Here is a 21,513-nt window from a genome sequence, read left to right on the forward strand (position 1 = left end):
ACGCATTCCTCTCCCTCATCCCTTCCTCAGCCCCAATCCTCCTCCTGGCCCCACGGACCCTCCCTCCCCGCACCCGGCAGGCAGCCCCCCGACCTCGCCCCCCGCCTCTCGCTGCCAGCAGCACCATCTCCCCCGCAGTTCCCACAAGCGCTTTCCCAGCCGGGAGCCCCGCAGCCACACTTCTCCTCGCCCACCCCAAAGCCGGGTGTCACCCCCGTCATCCCACCCCAGCCCCCCTGGACTGCCCCTGCAGCAGCCCCAGCCCCGAGCCCCGGCTCCCTCCGCCTCCGGCAGAGCCCCCCGCGCTGGGGGCAGGAGCCCTCGGACTTATTCAAAAGCAATAAAATTGAACCCAAGCGTCCCTGTTCCGTTCTGTCACCCGCGGTTCGTGCTGGAGCGAGCTCCCGTCCCACAGCACACGCCCTGCGCTGCGCTGGGTCAGGCAGTTCCTCAGTCGGGCTGGCTGTGATAAGAGCAGATTAAGAATAATCATAACAATAACGAGGAGACCCGGCACCTCTCTGGGGGGCACCTCACGGCGCCTGCTCCCAGCCAGGCAGGCTGGGACTTTCAGCTTCCACTCCCGAGGAATTAGCTGTATTTATGGATTTATCGATGTGAGCTCACCCCCCCCTTCCCCCCACACACCCCCGGGGGATGCCGGAGGGTGCCCATCCCACTGCAGGTGGCCTCAGCAGGGCCAGGTTCCAGGGAGGCAGCAGGAGCAGGGAATGCTGGGCTCTCTGGAGCCCCCCTGGGTGCAGAAAAAGCCGGTCTCAGGCAGAGGCAGAGCCCAGCGTGCTGGCCCAGCTGCATGGGGTGGGACTTGGGGGGGAGCCAGAGCCCCCCTCCCTGGGCTGCGGGCGTGGAGCAGCTCGACAGAGCAGAGCAGGTGAAGGAGAGGGGGAGCACCCACCTTTCCACCAGTTTTTCTACTTGCTCCATCTCACATATAGCGAATTCTGAGCACACAATGCAGTTATTGAATAAAATTATGCTTTTTTTAGTACTTGTATGCATGTGGTTTTTAAGGCTCTGCCTAGAAACCAACCTCTGAGCCAGGAGCAGAGAGATCGGAGGGGAAAGCCAGGCCAGCCATGGACAGCTGTGGGACACAGAGATGCAAGCACAGCACTGTCAGCCATAGCAGCTGGCAGGTGACACATCCAGCCCGTGCAGGTGACGTGCCCATCGCTCCTTCCACTCCAGGAAGAAGGAGAAATCTTGGGGCAGGGATCATGAGGGAGAGCGGCCAGCCCGGGGCTGCCTCGCCTCTCCCCTCCCTGTCGCTGTCTCTGTCCCCCATGGCGCCAGCTCTGTCCCCCTCCCGCAGAGCTCTCTCTGTGCCCGTGAGGACGAGTCCTGCCTCCCCTCCGCCATCTCGCTCGCTCTCCCTCCAGGCAGCGGAGCCGAGGCGCTGCCAGCTCCATCTGCACAGTGCAGCGAGCACCGGGCCAAGGGGCAGGACCCACAATCACATTTCCTTGGAGCACATTGTGCTCCCGCCTCGCTGAGGGTGTTGGAAATGGGTGGCTGTAATAATGGCGCCGTGAATAACCACAGCTCACTCACTGTGGCCTCCAAGCTCAGTGTGCTCCAGCTCCAGCCTCATCCCCTCCCAAGGCTGTTCCCTGCCATGACGTGCCCTGGTTTCCTGCCTGCCTTATAACCTCCTGCCTTGGCCAGGTATCTGTAGTCCCCACGCCCACCCACAAGCTCCCATCAGCACTTCTCCCATTGCAGCTGGTTTGGCTTTGACCTGTGTTCTCCTCCCAGTAGGACCCCCACGGACTGGGGACACAAAACCCCCAAGCAGGGACTCTGCTGCCCTGTGACAGGCAGTGCTGCCCAGACACGGCGCAGCACAAAGGGCTCATGGAGCTTTAATTGCTGCTGCTCCAGCTCGGCTCCCCCAGACCTGCCTGGAGCAGAGCCTCCCTTGGAGCCAGCATTATACAAACAGCATCCCCGGGGCCCTCCCCAGAGCCGGGGCTCAGGTCCCCACTCCCGAGGCAGCCTGGATACAGGGCAGCAGGTTCTCCTCTGCCACCAAACCTGGCTGTGGCTGCACTGGTGCCATCTGTTCGTCAGGCACAGTCCCGTGTCACGCTGTGCTGTGGGACCCGTGCCAAAACTCCCGGACCCTGCTGGAGCACCCGCACTGGAACCGGGCTCCGAGTGCCGCGACCGATGCGATTTGCAGCCCCGGGGAAAAGATGAGGGCACAGATGCCAGCGGCGTTTCCTGGCTCTGGAGATGAGCCCTGCCGGGTGGGGCTGCGGGTGCTCGGGTTGTGGGGGCAGCTTGGGGGGGTGCCAGGGCTCAGGTGGGGGGCATCTCGCCAGACCACCGCCAGCTGGGGAGATGGGTGCCCTGTGGGCTCCCAGCAAGGACGCGGTAGCTGCGGGGTTGGAGTGGCATTGGGAAGCCTCGGGCTGAGCTCTGTCCCGCTCTGCTTGCTCGAGAGTGAAAGGATTTGTCATCAGGGAGCTGATGAGTCCCGCGGGCAGCCAGCTCGCCCTCCCCCCAGCAACCCCTGTCCAGCAGGTGGGCTCCTGACGGCACACGGCCATCGCAGGCACCCAGAGCAGGCTCTGAACCAACCCACCGTCCCACCAAAGCCCCCAGCGCGGGGGCCCCGACCCCACGGGCTGAGCACTACAGCAGCTCTGGGGGCTCTGACCCTCTAAGGTGTTTCTGCAGGATGCTCAGAGTGACCCGGGCAGTGCTTGGCACACGGAGCAGCCACACGCGGCAGAGACAGGAATATGCTTTCACCAGGAGAATAAGAAGAGCCTCTGATGGCTGCCATGTCCCTTGTAAACACCAACTTTGAGAGCATCAGATTACAGCCGCTGCCTGGGCTCCAAACAAGATGGTAATCGGGAGCACGGAGGCACCCTGCCTGCATCCTGCCTGCCCAGCGGGGAGCACCGGGAGCCTGCTGGCACCGCGGGGGCCACGACACCCTCTCCTGCACTGCGGGACTGCCGGGGCTCGCTGCGCCCCGACCCCACACAGCACAGCGACCCAGCGCGCCCCGGGCGAACGGCAGCTGCCCGCCCCCGGCGGAACCGCTGCTCGCTCATCCCCGGGCGCTTGCGCAGGGTCCCCGCGGCTGGGAGCGCTCCGCGGCCCGGTGCAGCCCCGCTGGGGCACACCACTGCCCGTCCCCCGCAGCCGTGGGCGTGCGGGGGGATGGCTCCCACCGAGGACTCGATGAACCCACACCGGGATCGTGGTCCCGAGCCCGCTGTGCTGCTGCCGCCCTCGCTCCCGGCGTCCCGGCTCGGGAGATGTCGGTCCCACGGCCGCTCCCCGAGCCTCCTCGCTGCAGGGCCGGTGTCCGAGCTGCAGCCGCCGCCCCAAGGAGAGCTCGGGGAGGGCACAGCCGGGCAGGGCCATTCCCGGGGCCGCAGCTGGCGGGATTGGAGGCAGCTGCCCGCAGCGCGGGCCTCCCCCCTGCTGCCCGCGGCCCCCCTTTCTCGGGCAGGAGCCGCTCCGGCCGCTCCCTGCTGAGCGGTCCGGGCTGCGGGGACGGAGCAGCCCCCGCTCCCTCCTCCTCCTCCTCGGCCCCGGCCGCGGGCAGGACCGAGCGGTTCCTCCCGCCGCCGCCCGCCGGTCCCGCAGAGCGCAGGGACCCCGGGAGTGGCCGCTCCCCGCCGCGGGCTCTGCGCTCCCCCCGCCGCGGGAGCTCCACGCTCGGCCGGGCCGGGGTGCGCGGTGCCGGCGGGGACACGCGGGACCGCGGCTGCGCCCACGCTGCGGCAGCTGGCGGGGGGCGGCGGGATCAGCTGCGGCCGGGGATCAGCTGCGCCCCGGGGCCCCCCCGCTCCCCGGGGAGCGGCCCCGGCTCCCCCCGCACCGCCCGCCCTGCCCGCCCTACCTGCCCGCTGCCCTCCCGGCCCTCCCCGGGGCGGCTGGCGGCCGCCCAGCCCGGAGCTGCCCTGCTCCCTCCTCCTCCTCCTCTCCTACTTCTCCTCCTCCCGCGGGCACAGCCCTGTCTAATCCCACGGGTGTCAAATCCACGGTGCGGCTTTGGCCGTGGCGGGGCGGGCGCGCATCCGCCGGGGCCGGCGGGGAGGAGGGCGCGGGATGCTCGGGCGGGGGCACCCGGGCGAGCCCCCCCTCCGCACACCGCAGCCATGGCAACCGCGATGGGCTGTCCCAGCCCGGCCGCAGCGCAGCGAAGGCGAGAGGGACGCAGGGAGGGAAGGAGCCGCCGGGCGATTCCTGAGGGGCTGGCACACACACAGCCGCTGGAAGCGACCGGAGCCAATCCCCCGGCTCCCTTTGTGATGCTTCCTGACACAGATTCCCTCTCCATGGCTGACTTTGCAAGTTTCCCCATCCTCTTCTCCTCCTCGCGCGGTTCCTTTTCATGCGACTAAATTATACACGAGAGGAGGGACATGCTGGAAATTCTAGTGACAAAATAGAAATGAGCAGATTTGCGCAGGCGGCTGCAGCCCGGCCGCCTCCGGGACTCCTGTGAGCCAAGAGGGACCGGACCGAGTCCCAGGGCAGCAGCATTAAAGCCCGTGAATTTTGAAACCACCAAGGAAAATGCTTTTCCTGCGGCAGCAGAGGAGTGCGGGCGTGTGGAGCAGATCGCGGTGGGTGCTGGGACCGCGGCCCCTCCACGCAGAGCGGCTGCTGTCCCAGCACACAGCACCCTCGGGGACCGCAGGCGACGCATTCGCTTCCCCGGAGAAATGTGTTGTTTGGGAGCCAGTAAAAAATATGCAAATCTGGGAGGGCTGGGCCTCAGCCTCTGAGCAGCCTTTCTCCCCTTCCTCCCCATCCCAGAGCTCCGTGGGGCGAGCCGAGCCCTGGGCAGGCGAGGGGAGGGAGAGGCAGAGCCGGGGGAGCGCGGGGGCGGCGGGCGAGGCAGCGGGATGGGATTTGGGGTGTCACCGAGCGGGACGGGGAGATGTGCCCGGGATAGCGGCTCCTCCAGTCCGCGGGCATGCGGAGAAGGCTCCTGCTCCCGCAGCCGGGGTGGGTGGAGCATGCTGTCACTTTTTGGTGCTGGGCAAGCCCGGCATCGCTGTCGCAGGATTGCTGCCTGTGCAATGAGTCAGGAGCAGCGCTGCCACGTTTTCCTCCTACAGGCAGCGTCCCGTGGCGGGTCGGTCGTGCTCCGCACCGGGACGCGCCCGCACACGCGGTGCTGCCGCTTCAGCTCCGACGCCACGTGGGTGGGTGAATGTCCGGCAGCGACTCTCCGGGGAAACCCCTCTGCTTGGAAGGATGAGGACACGGACCTGCAGCTCGGACGAGATGTGGAGCGCCTGGCTCAGGCAGCGATCCCACGGGACACGGGCATATTCCTGTGCCTGCGTCCCACCTCCTCTGCCAGACAATGAAACACTGCCCTCCTTCCCAAGTCGCAGCAGAACAAATAAAGCAAGCGCCATATGGTGCCAAGACACGTTGGAAATGGGGCCAAGCCCAGGAGGTAGGGGAGGTGGCAAGGCTCCATCCCCACACCAGTCCCCATCGCCAGCTCCAAGGCAGGGCTGTCCTTGGGGGAGCCCTGTGCCCAGTCCTCCTCCTTCCCCCTGCAGCCACTGCCCCGCTGCCAGGCTCAGCTCTGCATTTCAGCTTTGCCTGCAGTCCTGGGGGAGCACAGAAACCAAAGCTGTCCCCGCGAGCACTTTTTCCTCTAAGGGCTGGCCAGGGGACACAGGTGTCACTGCTGGGCTGACACTGCTGTCAGGAGATAATGCCCTGAACCCTGCCACAGGGCACTCTGCTACCTCTCCCCCAGAATTACCAACAGGAGTGGGGACCACAGACAGCTTGTCCCCACAGGGGCCGGAGGAGAAGCCTCCCACCTGCTCCAGGCTGCCACAGAGACCCCACTGCAAGAAGAAAGTGGCACCATCTCTCTGCCTGTTACAGCAACCCTCCTGCCTGGATCCTCCCACAGCCCTGCAGCTCCTGGATACCCGGTGTGTTTTCGGGCGAGTCACCTCCAAGCACAGGCACCCAGCAGGGAGGCACCTCCCAGGAGATTTGGGCACCCTATGGCAGGGCTTTCAGAGGTGCTGAGTGCCTGCAATTCCCTGCAGCCTGCTCTGTGGAGCAGAGCACCTCCCTCTGAAAACCCAGCCCGCCCTGGCTGCACAAGGCCAGACTCAGGAGAGCAGATCCCAGAGCTTCCTCGGGGCAGGATATGATGAGCTCCTGGGGGAAGAGGGGGACTCCAGGAGCCCTTCACACTCTAACAGACCTTCTGCATGTGTGGCAAGCAGATGCCAGCCTTGTCTGTGCCTGGGAGCTGGGTCACAGAGCTCATGTGGCACCTATCCTGCTGCCACCCTCATTCTCCCCATTCCCTCTGCGAGGGCCTCTGAAAGTGAAGCACCTGGTCCTGTCCTCCAGGTTGAACCAAAGTCAGGTTCTCTTTTGTGTTTGAGGTTTTGTAGCCACAGGGCTCAATTCTCTCACTGCAAATGTGAGCAGATCATTTGCACCTGAGTCACAGAGATGAGAATCAAGTAAGTTGTGCAAGCAAAGGACTTTGTTGAATCATACACAAAAATGTTGGGATGATAAGGATCAGACAGGACCCAGGAGTAGCCCTCAGATCTCTCCATCTCTGTGCCACCCTCCTTCCTACTTTAAAGAGGCAGCACTGCCTGATGGAATGTCTGTCTCCCAACCTGGCTCCATCCCCACCTATCCATGCTCCCATGACCTGGCTCCATCTTCTCTACCTTAACTATGGATCCTCTGGGAATGCTCCACACCAATGAGTGCTTGACAGCTGCTCTGCAGATCCAAAGCACTGTGTGAAAATAATATTATTTATTGACAATATTAGAGGTAATGAGAAAAGCAAGAGGCTGCCTTGTCCTGGACAGCCTACCTGGATCCCTGCAGAGGGAAAGTGAGCATGGCAGAGGGTCCCAGCTGTGGTGCAGTTTGCTGACCAGTGCCTGTGGAGGTCTGCCCTCATCCTGGTCCCAGCTCCACTTGGGCTTCTTACCCACCACGTGTTGATAAACAGAAAAAAAATGTACAATGGTTGCATTGAAGTTCCCAGTTAAACAGAACAGCAGAGGCTGCTCAGAAGGGAAACTTCTGCATTATCTTTTGCTCTGTTAATTCAGAGGTGGGACTTGCTGAAACAGGAACAATCCACAGGGCAAGATCTGGATTTTTGAGCACCCCGGGTGTGAGATCTCGGGCAGGGTTAAATGCCAGCAGGCAGAAGAACAGCAGCAACCCCAGGAACAAAAGGGACCCGGGTATTTGACTCCTAGGAGCAGGGGAAGGAGTTATTGGGAGCAGTGGTGCTGGGCCATGCCATGTTCCAGCACATGCAAGGCCAGGCCAGGGATCCCAGGTGGATCACAGGTACTGAGTGGCAATGAGCTCCACCAGAGGCCAGGGATCCTGCCTGGATCACCAGGGAACACCTGGCAGCAGGCTCTGCTGGAGGCTGGAGCTGCAGCTCTGGCACCACAGCCACACACAGGGCAGTGCCCAGCTGCTGCAGGGTGGGCACAGCTGAACCCAGCAGGTCACTGAGCTGCAGGCAGCACTGCACAGGCAGGGAGAGCAGGAGGGAGGCCCAGGCAGGGAGCTCAAGCAGGGAACAGAGGCAGGGTGTGCAGGCAGGGAACACAGGCAGCAGTGCCAGAGCAGCAGCAGCCTAGGGGAGAACCAGGGAGAGCCCTGGGCACACACGGTGACCCAGCACCTTGCTACTCCCCTGGTGGTGTGACAACCCCAGGGGTCTGCAGCCCGGTTTGTGCCGAGCTGGCAGGGTCCTGCTCAGCAGCAGCAGCCAGGTGGGATCCTGTGCCTGGAGGAGGCACGGCAGGATGAGCCCAGAGCAATCTGTTCGGCTCCAAGTGGGTGGAAAATGAGCGGCGATGGAAGAACCACTCCCCGGTAGCTCCAAAGTGGGGCGGCAGCGCAGAGCCGAGCTCTAACGAGCCTGGGGAAGGCTGGAGCCCTCCGTGCCATTTCATCTCTGCTGCTCTGCGTCGGATTTCCCAGGAGCCCTGCAGCCTCGGCCACATTAATTATGCAAATGAAAAGGTGATGCCAACTCACCGCTCCTCGGCAGCGTCCCTGCGAGGGAAGTTGGGCCCGAGCAGCGGCCGCTGCCCTGGCTGGGGCAGGGAGGGACCGGGAGCACACCAGGCACGATGGATGTTTGCAATAATTATCCAGTCATCCCCTTCAAGTGTACTGCAGCCATAGCAACAGACAGATGTTCTGTCCCAGCCAGAGTCCGCAGCGAGCTGGGGAGGGAAGCACTAAAATTAACCCGTTCAGCCCTAGGATGGCACAGAATCCACTTGATCCTGGGACCATCCCACACCTGGGACATCCCTGAGGAAATCAGGCAAAAACCCAATCACACAGTCCCCAAATTAATCCAGGAGAAATTGCCCCAGTGCTGCCTGACACAGAAAGTTGGATGAGAATCAGCAGCATCCCATGGGATGGGGAATGGCTCTGGGAGGGCTCTGCTGTCTCCTGTCCCACATGGAGGTAGCCTGGCTGAAGCTCATCATTTCCTGGGGGTGATGCAGCTGCAGGTGAGGCTTTTCAGCTCTGCTGGTATCCAGCCTTTGAAGGGAGATGGATGGCACCCGGAGCTTGCTCAGGGACAGCCACAGCAGCTCTGCCATCAATAGCCACACAGTGCCCTGCTGGGCACCCAGCTAGGCAGGAGGGATGGATGAGCCACATGGACCAGTGTCCACTTCTGAGTTAACAGCTGGGTCAAAGCCTTTGAAGCATTCAGGGGTGGGATGCAGCCAGACTGAGGAATAGCTGGCATTTCATTGTCCTGCTGCTGTACCAGCTCCCAGGGTTCAGCCTGAGTCCATTAAATCTCACCCAGAAATACCACCACAGTGTCCTCCAACACACCAAAAATGTAAACCCAGCTTTTCCAGCACTCCCCAGGCACAAGGTGTCTTCTCCACCTGCCAGGAATTCCTTCCAGCATTGGCATTTAACTGTTGTAAGGTAAAGGCCAGACCCCAGGGGGTTCTCTGGAAGGATCAGAGCTGCCCACCCCAGCGTTCCCCTCCTGTGCCAGCTGTGCCCAGGGGTCCTGCAGAAGCAGCAGGGATTCCTCAGAAAGCAGAGCAATGCCCTGATTTCAGAGCAGGCTCATTGGAAAGCCCCATCCAGATGTTTGCAGCTGCAGATGCTGCTGGAGTGCACCCATGGTGAGGATTTCAAAGGAGGGAGAAGGGGCTGGGTAGGACAGCCTGAGCAGATGTGCCTGGAGTAACAGGTCACACCTGAAAAAATGGACAGGACCCTGCTCTGGGCTGGTGGAGGATGACAAACCCCCCCAGCGCAGAATCAGAGAACCACAGAGCTGCAAAGGACAGAAAAGACCTCTAAGATCATCGAGTCCAACTGCTAACCCAACACAGCTGTGAGAGGTCACAGGAACACTCTTACTTCTTAAACTGTAAGACTATTTTTGGTTCAAATTCCTTCCCCCTTGTCCTCTGCCATGCAGACAATGAGATCTCCAGCTTGCTGAGGGCACCCCAGCTCCTCCTGGCTGCTCCTGGCTGCTCCCAGTGCCTGCTGACAGCTTGTGCCGCCTTAGCACAGCCCAGCCTGCAAATCTGTGGTCTCCTGCTTGGGTTTTTTTTCCTCCCCTTTTTTCTCCTGAAGAGAAAAAGCAGGGAAGGGTGAATTTGCTGGTCTTGAAACCGAGGGAGACGTGGCATCATGTGCAGTCACAGAGGATGTGGGCAGGTGCCATCAGCCTTCCCCACGCAGCTCTGGGAATGGAGCTCAGCCCTGCTCTGCAGCTCCCTGGCTGTTCCTGCCCAGGCTCCCACACAGCTCTGGCAGCTGCTGGGTATTTCAGTTCTTCCCCACGGCGCCAGGCTACCCCACTCCCTCTGTGGCTCTTCCCCCAAGCACATCCATCCAGTGGCCACGTGCTTGGATTCCCAGCCCGCTGAAGGCACGCTGGAGGCTCAATAAGAAGGTGGGAAAAAAGTCCATTATTTCCACAAATCCCCTCCCAAACTGTGACTCTGGCTGCTCTGTTTCTCAGTCCCAGGCCTCTCCCAAGCAGAAGGTCTGACCAAATGATGTTTGGTGCTGTGATACAGACAGAAATCCAAGAGGCTCCAGAAGGAATCCACGCTCCTTGCTGACTTCCCTGAGCTGCTTTGACTTATTATCTGACCTGGATCTAAATTGGGTTTTGATTAAAGTCAAGAATAATTCTACTTGGGGAAACCTCATTGTTTAGGCTCAGAGTTAGCAAAAGCTACAGGAGAATTGAATCAGATTTCTCACTTTGGGCACAGAGACCCCGATGGGACCCCTGGCAGTGCCCAGTGCCCGCTGTGAGAGGCAGCCACACTGGGCCATGTCACCCAGAACTTGACCAAGCTCTTTTTTGCAGCCACCAGGCTCTGAGGTCACTCCTGTGGATCCTGATGGCTCCAATGCTTGGTCAGCATCTCCCTGTTTCAGACACAGGGATGTTCATGGTCTGTTCATTCTTACTCATCTTGCCCTAAGGTGGTGCCAGGGCTTAGCCCATGTCCCTCCCTGGTGTCTATCTCTGGTTTTCCACAAATGTGTCTTCTCTCAGCATCCATTTCTCAGAGATCAGGAAGCTGAGTCATCTCTGTAAGACACTCTCCTCTCTCCTGAACAATCCAGCAAACTCTCCCTGCACTAGTTTCAGACTAAATTCTCCCAGTGTGGCTCCCCAGAACCAGGTGGCAGTCCAAAGTGTTGCCAGAGCCCTGATACTTTTCTGTGCCTCCCTTGAAATGAGTCTCCCAAGACAACTTGGGATCATTTCCCTTTTCCATCCTGCTGGTGGATCACAGGTGTCCCCTTGGTGGATCACAGATCTCCCACCCAGCCTTGGGCAGGTGAGCATCTCAGATGCAGACAGAGACATCTCCCTTTGTGTTTGATGGGAGGAAAGGCAGTTCCAGTGAGCAATCCATCTCACTCCACGGGGAGTGCTCAGAGGATGGGGATGAATGTTTTCTGTGGGTGCCCATGGTCTCACACTGACTGTAGAGACAGCTGAGACACTCAGGTACCACTGGCCGTCCAGCTGTGAATGTAAAGTTACCAGAGCCAAACATCATCTGTGGTGATGCCATAAGTACCTCAATATTCTCTGTCCCTCCCCAAGGAAGCACTCCTGGATGCCAGCAGAAGGGATGGTTATTAACACCTGAGTTCCCTCTGTGTGGTTTGGCACTCCATGATGTCTAAGGATGGGTTGGGTGCTGTCGTGCCCTCCCCTCTGCCTGGCTCTGATCCTCCCAGCAGCTCTCAGGGACAGCCAGTAAATAGTTCCAGTTTTGGCTCTACTCGAGCACGAGTCCAGATGCTGACCAGCAAGACCAGGTGTCCAAGGCCAGGCTGGACAGGGCTTGGAGCAACCTGGTCTAGTGGAAGTACAAGATGGTCTTTAAGGTCCCTTCCAACCCAAACCATTCCATGTTTCTATGATCACTGGAATATTTCATGGGACATCTCTGGCAGCATGGCAGGATTTCTTCCCATCTTGTATGTTGTGCTGACCTCAGTAAGTCCCAACTGCTTTGCCCTGTGAATGTCCAATTACTGGTCCAGCTGAGAGAAGACCAAAAATTTCTTTAGAACAAAACACAACTTGTAAGAAATTAGAAAGGCACCTAAAAGAGGAAAGAGCAGGAGAGTGCTTAGATAAAACCCAAATCCAACTATTTTTTTTAATGCAGTATAAATAGCAATGGACCTGGAGTCACCACATTTGTCTATAAAAAAGCCATCAGCAGAGACCCTGTGCTGAACACACCCAGTACCTGCCAGCCTGAACCAACAGCTGAAGCTCCAATGCCACCAAACAATTCCACTTTCTTCTTCCCCTACCTTTAAGGACAAGAGTGTCTCAACATCATGCATTCTAATCTGGAGTGTCATGAGACTGCTCATGCAGTGCAAGTTAAACCCTCTTTGAATCCATGCTGGATTTGATCTAAAACACTGATCTGATCCTTCAGGCCAGGTGGGAATGGTATGCCCAGAATCCTCACTCAAGGACATCAGTTCTTGGTGTGACTGGCTGTGCATCCACAAACTGGGGAAACTCATGTCCATGCTCACCAGAGAGGGACCCTCTGCACTGCTTTGTAAGTGACCCCAGCCTTCCAAAGTTTGGGCTGAGGTAGGACGAGACTTCTGCCCCTGTGGTGCTGCAAGAGGACATTCCCTTTGCACCTCAGCAGCTCAACTGCAAGGTGGGGAATTCAGTGGTGACCTCAGTGAGAAAGTCTGGTCATGGTGAAAAATGCAGCATCCCTTCTGGGTGTACCAACTCCTCAGCAGAAGCAAAATGTTCGTTTACTCTCTTCCTTGGTCAACATTTCCTCCAAAGTGGTTGGACTCCACAAATGGGATTTACCCTGGCTCTCCTGACCATCCAATGGTCCCCACATCCTTCACAATGCTGATTCAAGTTCTCATGGCATCACCCATAGGTTCCCCTGTGCCAGCCAGCTCTGAACAACAGCTCAGCCAGTCACTGCTTTGTTTGGAACAAGTGTATGCCCAAATACACTGGGGGCTGGAGCAAGCTGAGAGCTGAGCCTGACTTTATCCACAGGTTCATTGCAAGGAAGTTGTCCACTGAACACAAATTCTGCAAACATCCTTTTCTTCTCTTCCATTTCCATCCACTCACTGCTCCCCACAGCCACCTCTGGAAAAAGCCACACTTCCATGGCTGCTGAGGCTCCAGAGGATGTCCATCCTTGTTTGCAGTGGTCATCAGAAATACTGCAGCACCAGTGAGTTCCTGTAGGCATCCTGCACAACGTGCCTGGGGGTGAAAATCCACAACAGGGAAGACCCTCTGGGCTGCCCAAATCCCTCTCCAATGGCATCAAGTTGGGCCCAGAGCAAACTGGACAGTGGCAATGAGAGTTTTTTGAGAGTTGTCCACACCTTCAGTGGGATAGGGACAGTCAACATGATCTACCGTGGCACATTGCAACAAGCAATGCCAATGCTCCAGTGTCATGGACATCTCCTGTTTCACCATGGCCAACTCATGGCTCAACTCCTGCACCATTCCATTCTCACCTCAACATCTTTTGTATGGGCACCATGTGACTGGCACAGGGTAAGGGACAGTGAAGAAAATTGCTCTTCAGCCATCAAGTGCTCTCATCTTCTCCTATCTCCAGCCTTGGCACATGGCACTGCTGCTGGCTGTGCCCTGGCTGCTCCAATGCCACACCCAGCACCTCCAGCACTGGCCTCAGAGAACCCCCTGACACATCAAATTCCCCTTCCAGGTTCCAACAGTCTCCCTGCCCCTGCTTCTACATCCTCATGCCAGCCCTACAACTGCTGACCATGCAGGCAGCCCAGGCATGTACCCCTACTGTGCCCCTGACTTGGGATGGAGCCAGTGTGTGGCACTGCCAGGTGGGCATGGAGCACACGTGTGGCACTGCCAGGTGGGCATGGAGCACATGTGCGGCACTACTGGGTGGGCATGGAGCACATGTGGCTCTGGTGGACAAAGCAGGAGCACATGAATGGCACTGCCAGGTGGGCATGGAGCACATGTGTGGCACCAATGGGCAGACTTGTGGGACCACATGTATGGCATTGATGGACAGACAGAAAACACAGGTATGGCAGTGATGGACAGACTGGGAGCATGCAGGTCACTGATGGACAGGGAGCACAGCTATGGGACAGATGGACATATGGAACACACGTGTGGCACTGAAGGACAGACTTGGGACCACATGTGTGGCAGTGATGGACAGACAAGAAACTGGTGTGGTGGCACCAACAGACAGACCAGAAGCAGAAACGTGGCACTGTTGGGTGAGCATGGAGCACGGATGTGGCACTAATGGACAGACCAGGAGCACGTATGTGGCATTGATGGACAGACAGGGAACACATATGACACCAACAGACAGAAGAAGAGCACACATGTGACACTGCTGAGTGGGCATGGAACATGCATGTGGCACTGATGGACAGACCAGGAGCACACGTATGGCACTGACGGACAAACAGCCCGTGCGTGGGACCAGCGAACGGACCGGCAGCATGTGTGTGCCATTGATGGGCAGACCAGGAGCACACGCGTGGCGCTGCCGGGTGGGCACGGAGCACACATGTGACACCGCTGGACAGAGCGCGAGCACACGTGTGGCACCGCCAGCATCTCGGCACATGCGTGCGAGCGCCGGGCAGAGCCCGAGCCGCAGCCGCCGGCCGGGACGGGCCGCCCCATGTAACCCCCCCGGGGCCCGCCGTGGCCGCCCTCGCCTCCGCCCCCTCGGGGCCGGAGCACCGGGACCGTGTCCCGACCCCCCCGCCCGCCCCGCAGCGGCGGCGCTCGGTCCCGCCGCGGGACAGCCGCGGCTGCGGGGCGCGCGGCGGATGCGGAGGGCGGGGGAGCGGAGCGAGGCACCGGGGCCGGGGTCCGGCCTTTGTCTCCCGCTCCAGGGGCCGGCAGGACCGCGGCTGCCCCGGGGCCGGGCTCGGGGCGGGGTGCGGCTCTCCCGGTCCGGCGGGACAAGCCGCAGCCGCTCCGGTCAACCGAGGGCGCTGCGGGGCGATCCCGGTCCTCGCGGCGGGTGGCGGACCCCCCCCCCCCCCTTCACCTTCCCACCGCCGCTCCCGCTGCCCCCGCGGCTCCTCCCCGGCTCTGCGGCGGCTCGGCAGGTGCCCGCCTCCGCCCCCGCCGGCCCGTCCCGCCGCACACGTGCGCCCGCGCCCCGCCGGCCCTTTGTCTGGGACCGGCACCGGGACCCGCGCCCACCGACACCCCGTACCCCGCCCCGGCCACTCGCCCCCCCGCTCCGCTATCCCGTGCGGGGCCGTATGGCCGGGGAGCGGGGAAGCGGGGGGGGAAGAGGCGGCCCAGCCAGGGGAGCGCATCCCACCGGAGCCGGGGCGGGGGGGAGCAGCTGCCCCGGGACCGGGGGTGGGAGTGGGGGGGGGGAACGACCCGTCGGTGGCGGCGAGGCCGCTCTAACAGGTGGGATCCCGCTGAGAGGAGGAGGCGGCCGGAGGGGGGCGGAGGAGGCAGGGACGGGCGGGCGGGCGGGCGGGCGGAGGGAGGGAGGGAGGGGGACGAGCCGGAGCCGCCTGTGATCCTGTGACAGGAGCGGCTGCTGCTGCTGCTGGCGCCGCCGGTACCTCCCTCCGGTCGCTGTCCGAGCCCCGGTGCTCCCCCCCTTCTCCCCGTTACAGCGGCCGCCACCCCTCCTGCGCCTCTTGCTCCCCGCTCCATCCCGCCCGTCGCCCCCGCAGCCCGTCCCGGGAGCGCCGCTGCCCCTCCGCCCGCTCCGGGACAGGGCGCGGGGCCGGGCGCCGCCGCTGCTGCTGCTACCGCCGCCGTTACCGCCGCCGCCGCCGGTCGGGCGATGCCGAAGCCGCCGTTACTGCTGCGGGGGAGCCGCCCCGGGGACAGCGAGCTGGGGCGGCAGTTCCGGGACTGGTGCCTGCGCACCTACGGGGACTCGGCCAAAACCAAGACGGTGACCCGGAGCAAGTACCAGCGCATCGCCGAGGTGCTGCAGGGGGGAACCGGCTCCGGCGGCGGCTCCGGCGGGGGGGAGAAAGGCAAGTTCCAGTTCTGGGTCCGGTCCAAGGGCTTCCGCCTGGGAAACGGCACCAGGGAGGCGACGAAGATGGGTCAAGTGGTGGTATATGTGCCGGTGAAAACGGGAACGGTTAGTGCGCTCCGTGCGCCGGGGGCTCTGTGTCTGTCTGTCTGCCTGCCTGTCCGTGTCTGTGTGTCCTCCCCGGGGGTGCGGGCGGGGAGGGGGGGGGGAATTGCCCGGGGTGGGGGCGGGCACCCCCGGGGCCCCGGTCCCCTCCACCGCCGCGCCGGCCCTGTCCCGTCAGCACCGGGCGGCCCAGCCCCGCCGGCCGCCGGGAGCGCGCATGCCCCATGCGGGGCGCGACGCGGGGCCCGGCCGCTCCCGCAGCCCCCGCCGCTCCCGGGGCAGCGCCGCCGCGCCCCCGCCGCCCCGACCCGCCCGGGATGCGGATGGGGAGAGGCACCCGCCCGGAGCCTCGCACCTTCCGCTGCCCCCCCGATCCCCATCCCCGTCCCCGTCCCATCCGGTGCTGCCGCCTTCCCCGGGCGCTGCCGGCGCGGGGGAGGTGGGGGGGCGGCGGTGCCCCGCGCCCGCCGCCGTGCACCTGCCCCCGCGGGGGGGCCGCGCCGCCGCCCGGTGCGGGCCCCGCCGCCCCCCCGCCCTGTCCGATCACGTTCGCCCGGCATTTCCCATCCGCCCCACGGCCGGGGACAGGGCTGCAGTCAAGGGCAGCGGGCGGCGGGGAGGGGGCGCAGGCACCCCCCGCCCCCCGCGCCGCCGCCGCGCCCTGCCCGCCCCGCTGCCGCGCCGAGCGGAGCGGAGAGGAGCGGAGCGGAGCGGGGCGAGTCTCGCCGAGCCGAGCGGAGCGGGGCGAGCCCGGCCGCCGCGCTGAGCCCGGCCCCGGCGTCCCGCGGCGCTGCCCGCCCGGCGCGGCCGCCGCAGCCGGTGCCCCGGGGGGTGCGGGCAGCGGCAGAGCCCGGATTAGGGCAGCTCCCCCCGCCCGCCCGCGGGCCGCTGTCCCGGGAACTCCCCCGCCGGAGCCTCATTGTTCGGCGCCCGGCCGGGCCGGGGAGCGGGGCACCGGCCGCCGCCTCCCTCCCTCCTCCCGCCGCCGCCCGGGGCTGCCCCGCCGCCCCATTGTTCCCGTCCCGAGCGTGTCCCGCTCCCCGGCGCGGGGGGAAACGCGCAACTTTGGCGGCCCCGGCCCCGCGCAGGGAGCGCCCGGCGGGGCTGCCCCGGTCCCGGCCCCGCGCCCCCCGCCGTCCCCCGCGCCCCTCTCCGCCCCGCCGGGACCGCGGGCACCGGAGGGCTCTGGCAGGGATTTTTTTCCCCCTGTCCCTCCCCGCCTCTCCCGCTGCTGCTGCTGCTGCCGCTGCTCTGAAGGGTGCAGTGTTTTCTGTGCACACAGACTCCAGCATTGATGTGGCTGGAGGATGCTTCCATTGAGGGCAGCCCATCTGTGGCAAATGCTTCTAAACGCACTATTTACCTCCCATCTGGTCCGCCTGATTATTGGGGGGAGGGGGAAGGGTCATTATTTCTCCCTCTCCCTTCGTGGTGCTCTGAGGCTCCTTTCTTTCTCCCCTTTCGGCCACCCTCCCCCATGCAATGCCCCAAAAAAATTCTTGGCAATTTTTTTTTTTTGAGACCTCTTAGCAGCCCTCCTCTGTCGCTCCCCTTGTGCCAGGAGCCCCCGAGGGAGGGCGGATTAGGAGCTGTACCCCCTTCCAAAGATCCTGCACTCCCTCCCGGGTCCTCTCCATGCAGTCAGCGACTCTATCCCAGATCTTCCAAATGCTGCAGAGTCATGGTACCCCAGAGAGGCCGAGCCACACTCCCTCGACCCCGCTGCTCGCTAGATGCCCCCTCCCCTTTGTCCGGGAGGGAGTCCCGAGGGTCAGCGGCTCCACCAGGCCGGCACAAGCCCGGATATTCCCAAAGGGCCTCTGCACAGATGAAGTTTCAGCGAGGAGCATGCCTAGGCCCCCGCATCTTCCCTGGCAGAGTCCCTGCAGGCTACAGACAGGCGTTACACCCAGGCTCCCCTAAACCAGCACACACAGGCACATATACCCTAGGGGACAACCGAATTTTCCAAGGGGCAATGCAGCTTATTTCCCAGTGCCTAGATGCCAGCCAGATATTTGGACTTGGCGTGCTTTGCAGAGCCACTGCAAAGGGAGACCAATCACCACAGTCCCCAAAACCTTCCAGAGTGGGGTCTGTGGAAGTTGTTGCCTCCTGCTTCTTTGGTCCCAGTCTCCCTGGCCCCCCTCGGCCAGGAATCCCATGGACCGTTTCAGATGAGTGCAGTTGAGAGTTTGGTTTTGCCTGAAGTGGCTCTCAAATTTAGAGATAACTTGTCAGGGATTTTCTTCAGCTCCTTTTAATTCAGTGCTCTCCGCATCCTTGGTGGTTTGGGCTGGGTTTGGGGTGTATTTCCTTGCTCTCAGGCACACAGTCAAATAATTCATGACGCTGATATGAGGACAGCTACGCCTGGATTCTGGTTTAATGTCTGTTCAGCTGCTTTTCCCAAATACTTCTGGAGCGGTGTTTTTGTTGCTCTCCCCTGGCTGTGCTCCTCAGCAATCTGATCCTGCTCGTCCTGTCCGCTCGCCCTTCCCCAGGCACATCTGCCGGGCCAGCACCGTTCTGGGGATGTCCCCAGCTGCAGGGACAGGCAGAGCCCCACCCCGGGTGCACTGAGGGGGTGCCAGGGGGTGCACCTCGCTCTGCTCTCACTGCAGGACACCACAGGAAATCCAAGGGACCAGGAGGGAAAGCTGGAAAAGAGGTGGAAAAGAGCGTGTAGAGGGCAGCAGTGGGGATAAGATTTCCTTTCCCTGACAGGGCTGGGGCCACTCCTCCTCTGGAAAATAATAATAATGACAATCCCAAACCCCAAAAATAATCACAACCCGCCCCCCCCCCCCCCCCAGCTAGCCAGCTGAGCTGTTCCTTTTGGCTTGTGCACCCTGAGCCGGTTTGTGTATTTTCTGCGCATCCGTAGTGAAAAATTAATTAACATGTGGTTATTATTTTCTCTCCTGAGTAACTTTCCCTTGCCCTCCTCCAGGCCTCTCATCAGAACAGGCCTAATCAGATTTGGGTGGCTTGAGAGCAGGGACTGTGCACTGAGAAGGGGGCATCTGCCTTAGGTGGTGGTCAGAGCAGATGGTGGTCTTCTCAAAGAATGCACTGGGAATAGGAACAGCAGTGCGGACGGATGTCTGGCACAGAGACTGTTCACATTTCTTTTTCCCAGATGAACGTCCCAAAGATGCTGGACGTTTAACACATACAATTTAAAAAGCCCTACGCAGATAAACACAGGCAGTTTGGCGGTGTAGGACATTGTTGCCTGACAGCCCTATTCACACGTGGGCTGGACTCTGCATCCTTTAGGTCAGGGTATTGGAAAAAAATACATTTAGGCTGTACTGAAGAGGAGGGTATCTTTGTGTGCTGCTGCAGCACAGACAATGGATACAGCCCAAAGTGCTCAGATCTGCCCTTTTTTCCTATGGCTGACACACTCTAAGGTGTGAACCCCTTCATTATCCATGGGCTGGATCGGATCCTGGCACTGGATGGGCAGCACTCATCCTTCTCCCCATCTTTGCTAAGAACTGTGGGAGAATTTGTCCATGACAAGGTGCTAAGATGCAGTTCATTATAATCTCATGTCCCTCTTGTCCTAAGCATTTAGCATCATTTAGACAGTCTTTCCCAGACAAACGTGGAGCGAGATGGAGCCAGGGTGCAGGGAAATGGCCAGCCCTCGGTGACAACCGGCGGAGCAGATGGCTGTGGCCGGAGCAGCGGGTGTGCAGGGGAGGCTTCTCCTCAGACTTGGGCTGGGGCGGGCGTTTGCTGCTCTCTAGATCGATGCTGCACTTGGCCGTGTGTGCTGGGAGCCTGTCACAACTCCGGCGGCGCTGGCAGGCCATGCTGCAGGCTGGGGGGCTGCGGGAGGAGCAGGGCAAGCCTGGAGCCAGCCCGGCCCTTCGGGGGCTGTGCGGGGCCGTGGGGACCAGGCGGGCTCTGCAGCACTGCCCACGTTTCATTCTGCTCTGCTGCTCTCTCCCCGTCCCCCGCAGCGCTGACATGAGACTCTGGGGCTCTGTAGGCATCGCTGACAGGAGGAGGGCATTGCTCCACTGGGTTGCTGCTGTTGTACAGGTACAGCTCACCTGTGCCAGCTCCCCTGGAGCCAGATGTTCAAAATTATTTCACGGTCGTGCCTGGTGAAACTCACCCGAGGAGCGATGCTGGGGTGGGGGGAGCACTGGAAATACAATTGATGAATCCAAAATGCAAAAATGGATGGAGGCTTTAGTGGACAGCAGGAAAACTATCCCACGGGACAGCAGATAAATCTCACAGCACAGCCTACCCTTAAATTCATTTTAGCTCCAGAGACAGGGAGCGTTGTGCTGTGGAAGCTGCGGTGCCAGGCCGTGGGACAGCACAGCACAGTGGCAGAATGCCGGAGCTGAGGAGCCAGGCATGTCAGAAAGATGCTGCTCCAACAGCTAATAGAGGCTACATTTTTCCTGATACAAGTACCCTTCAATGCCCATATTCAGTGCCCCAAAAAGCTGCACATCTATAACCTCTAAGAACATCAGTCAACAGAAGGTTTTCACGGCGTGAATAACCACTCAGACTTTCTGGGGACTTCAAGTGATAAAAAAAATAAATCAAGACCATTCAGAAGAGCCTTAGACAAGGCAGATGGGCCTGAGGGTATTATCTGAGAAATTGTCTATTACTCCCATTGCACCAGCCTTACTTAGAGCATGCAGAGCTCTCACCTGTGGAGAGATCCCACCCTGAGCACACGGGGCAGGACCAGCTTTTCCAAGGAGTGGAACCGATGGCAGGTTGACGTTTAAATGTGCCCTTAGAAGACTGGAACAATTCTGGCCTGGGTGCATGGTCCCATTCAGCCCCATCTAAAGAAAATCTCCCACATTAGCATCCCCTCCAGATTCGGCTCCAAATTTGCACAGCATCAGTCACAGATTTCACGTCTGAAGCTGCTCGTGGTAAGAGTCAGAGAGGGCAGTGACACCCAATCCCTTGGGCCCAAGAGCTGGCTTAGCCTCACCAGGCAGTAGCTAAAGCCTTTGCAGGGTGAATTTAAAGAGCTCTGATGATCTGCAGTTACACAGACCGGCAAAATGAAGTTCCTCACTGCTGGGAGCAGATCTGACAGCAAAGCCCACTCCCTGCTCACTCCCATCCTTTCAGGACAGCCTGCTGAAGCCACTTCTAATGATAGGGGGGAAACCAGCATCTCCTTCAGTCCTTGCTTTATTCCTGCCAAGCCTACAAGCCTGATTAAACACAGTCCCACAGTAGTCATTAGTACAGTGTCCCAGTCCCAGAGATCCCACCATCCCAGCCACCCTCATCCTTGGGTGCTGTCTGTGGTCACCAGCACTTGTGAGACCTGGAGCTCCACCAGCAAAGGTTCCACTTCCCAATACATGTCTGACCAAACAGTTTCTGAAAAAAAAAAAAAAAAAAACCCCAAAAAACAATCTGCCATTTACACTGCACATCCTCCATGATTCCAGAAACAGGCATGGCATTGCTGATCCGAGAGAAGTGTTTTTCAGATAACATTTATCTGAAAGTAATCTCTTTCACCTACAATTGTTTTCATATTTGTAATTCTCAAAGGGTGTCACTCTGAAGAAGGTGCAAAAGCAAACAACCAAAGCACAGCTCTGCCAGGCCTTGGTCAATGAGGCTGAAATGGAAAGAACCCCAGATCTGACAAGGGGCTGTTGTTCCCACACTCCAGGTTATGTCCCACCTTTGCACAGGAAGAGGGTCTGAGCACTCAGGGCCTTGTTAGTGAGGAGCAGAGAGGACTGGTGTGAGGACAGTACATGGC

General features: G+C 60.6%; 1 protein-coding gene across 1 annotated transcript in view; it reads left to right on the forward strand.

Moving 5' to 3' along the window:
* The first annotated feature begins 15,422 nt into the window (after window positions 1-15,422).
* Window positions 15,423-21,513, forward strand: part of NOL4L (nucleolar protein 4 like) — a 58,541-nt gene continuing 52,450 nt past the window's right edge. The window contains exon 1 of the mRNA XM_058814767.1: window positions 15,423-15,731. Coding sequence (XP_058670750.1) covers window positions 15,423-15,731 — 309 coding nt within the window. The remainder of the gene's footprint in view (window positions 15,732-21,513) is intronic.

Source organism: Ammospiza caudacuta, chromosome 15 (assembly GCF_027887145.1).
Source record: "Ammospiza caudacuta isolate bAmmCau1 chromosome 15, bAmmCau1.pri, whole genome shotgun sequence".
Lineage (NCBI taxonomy): Eukaryota > Metazoa > Chordata > Aves > Passeriformes > Passerellidae > Ammospiza > Ammospiza caudacuta.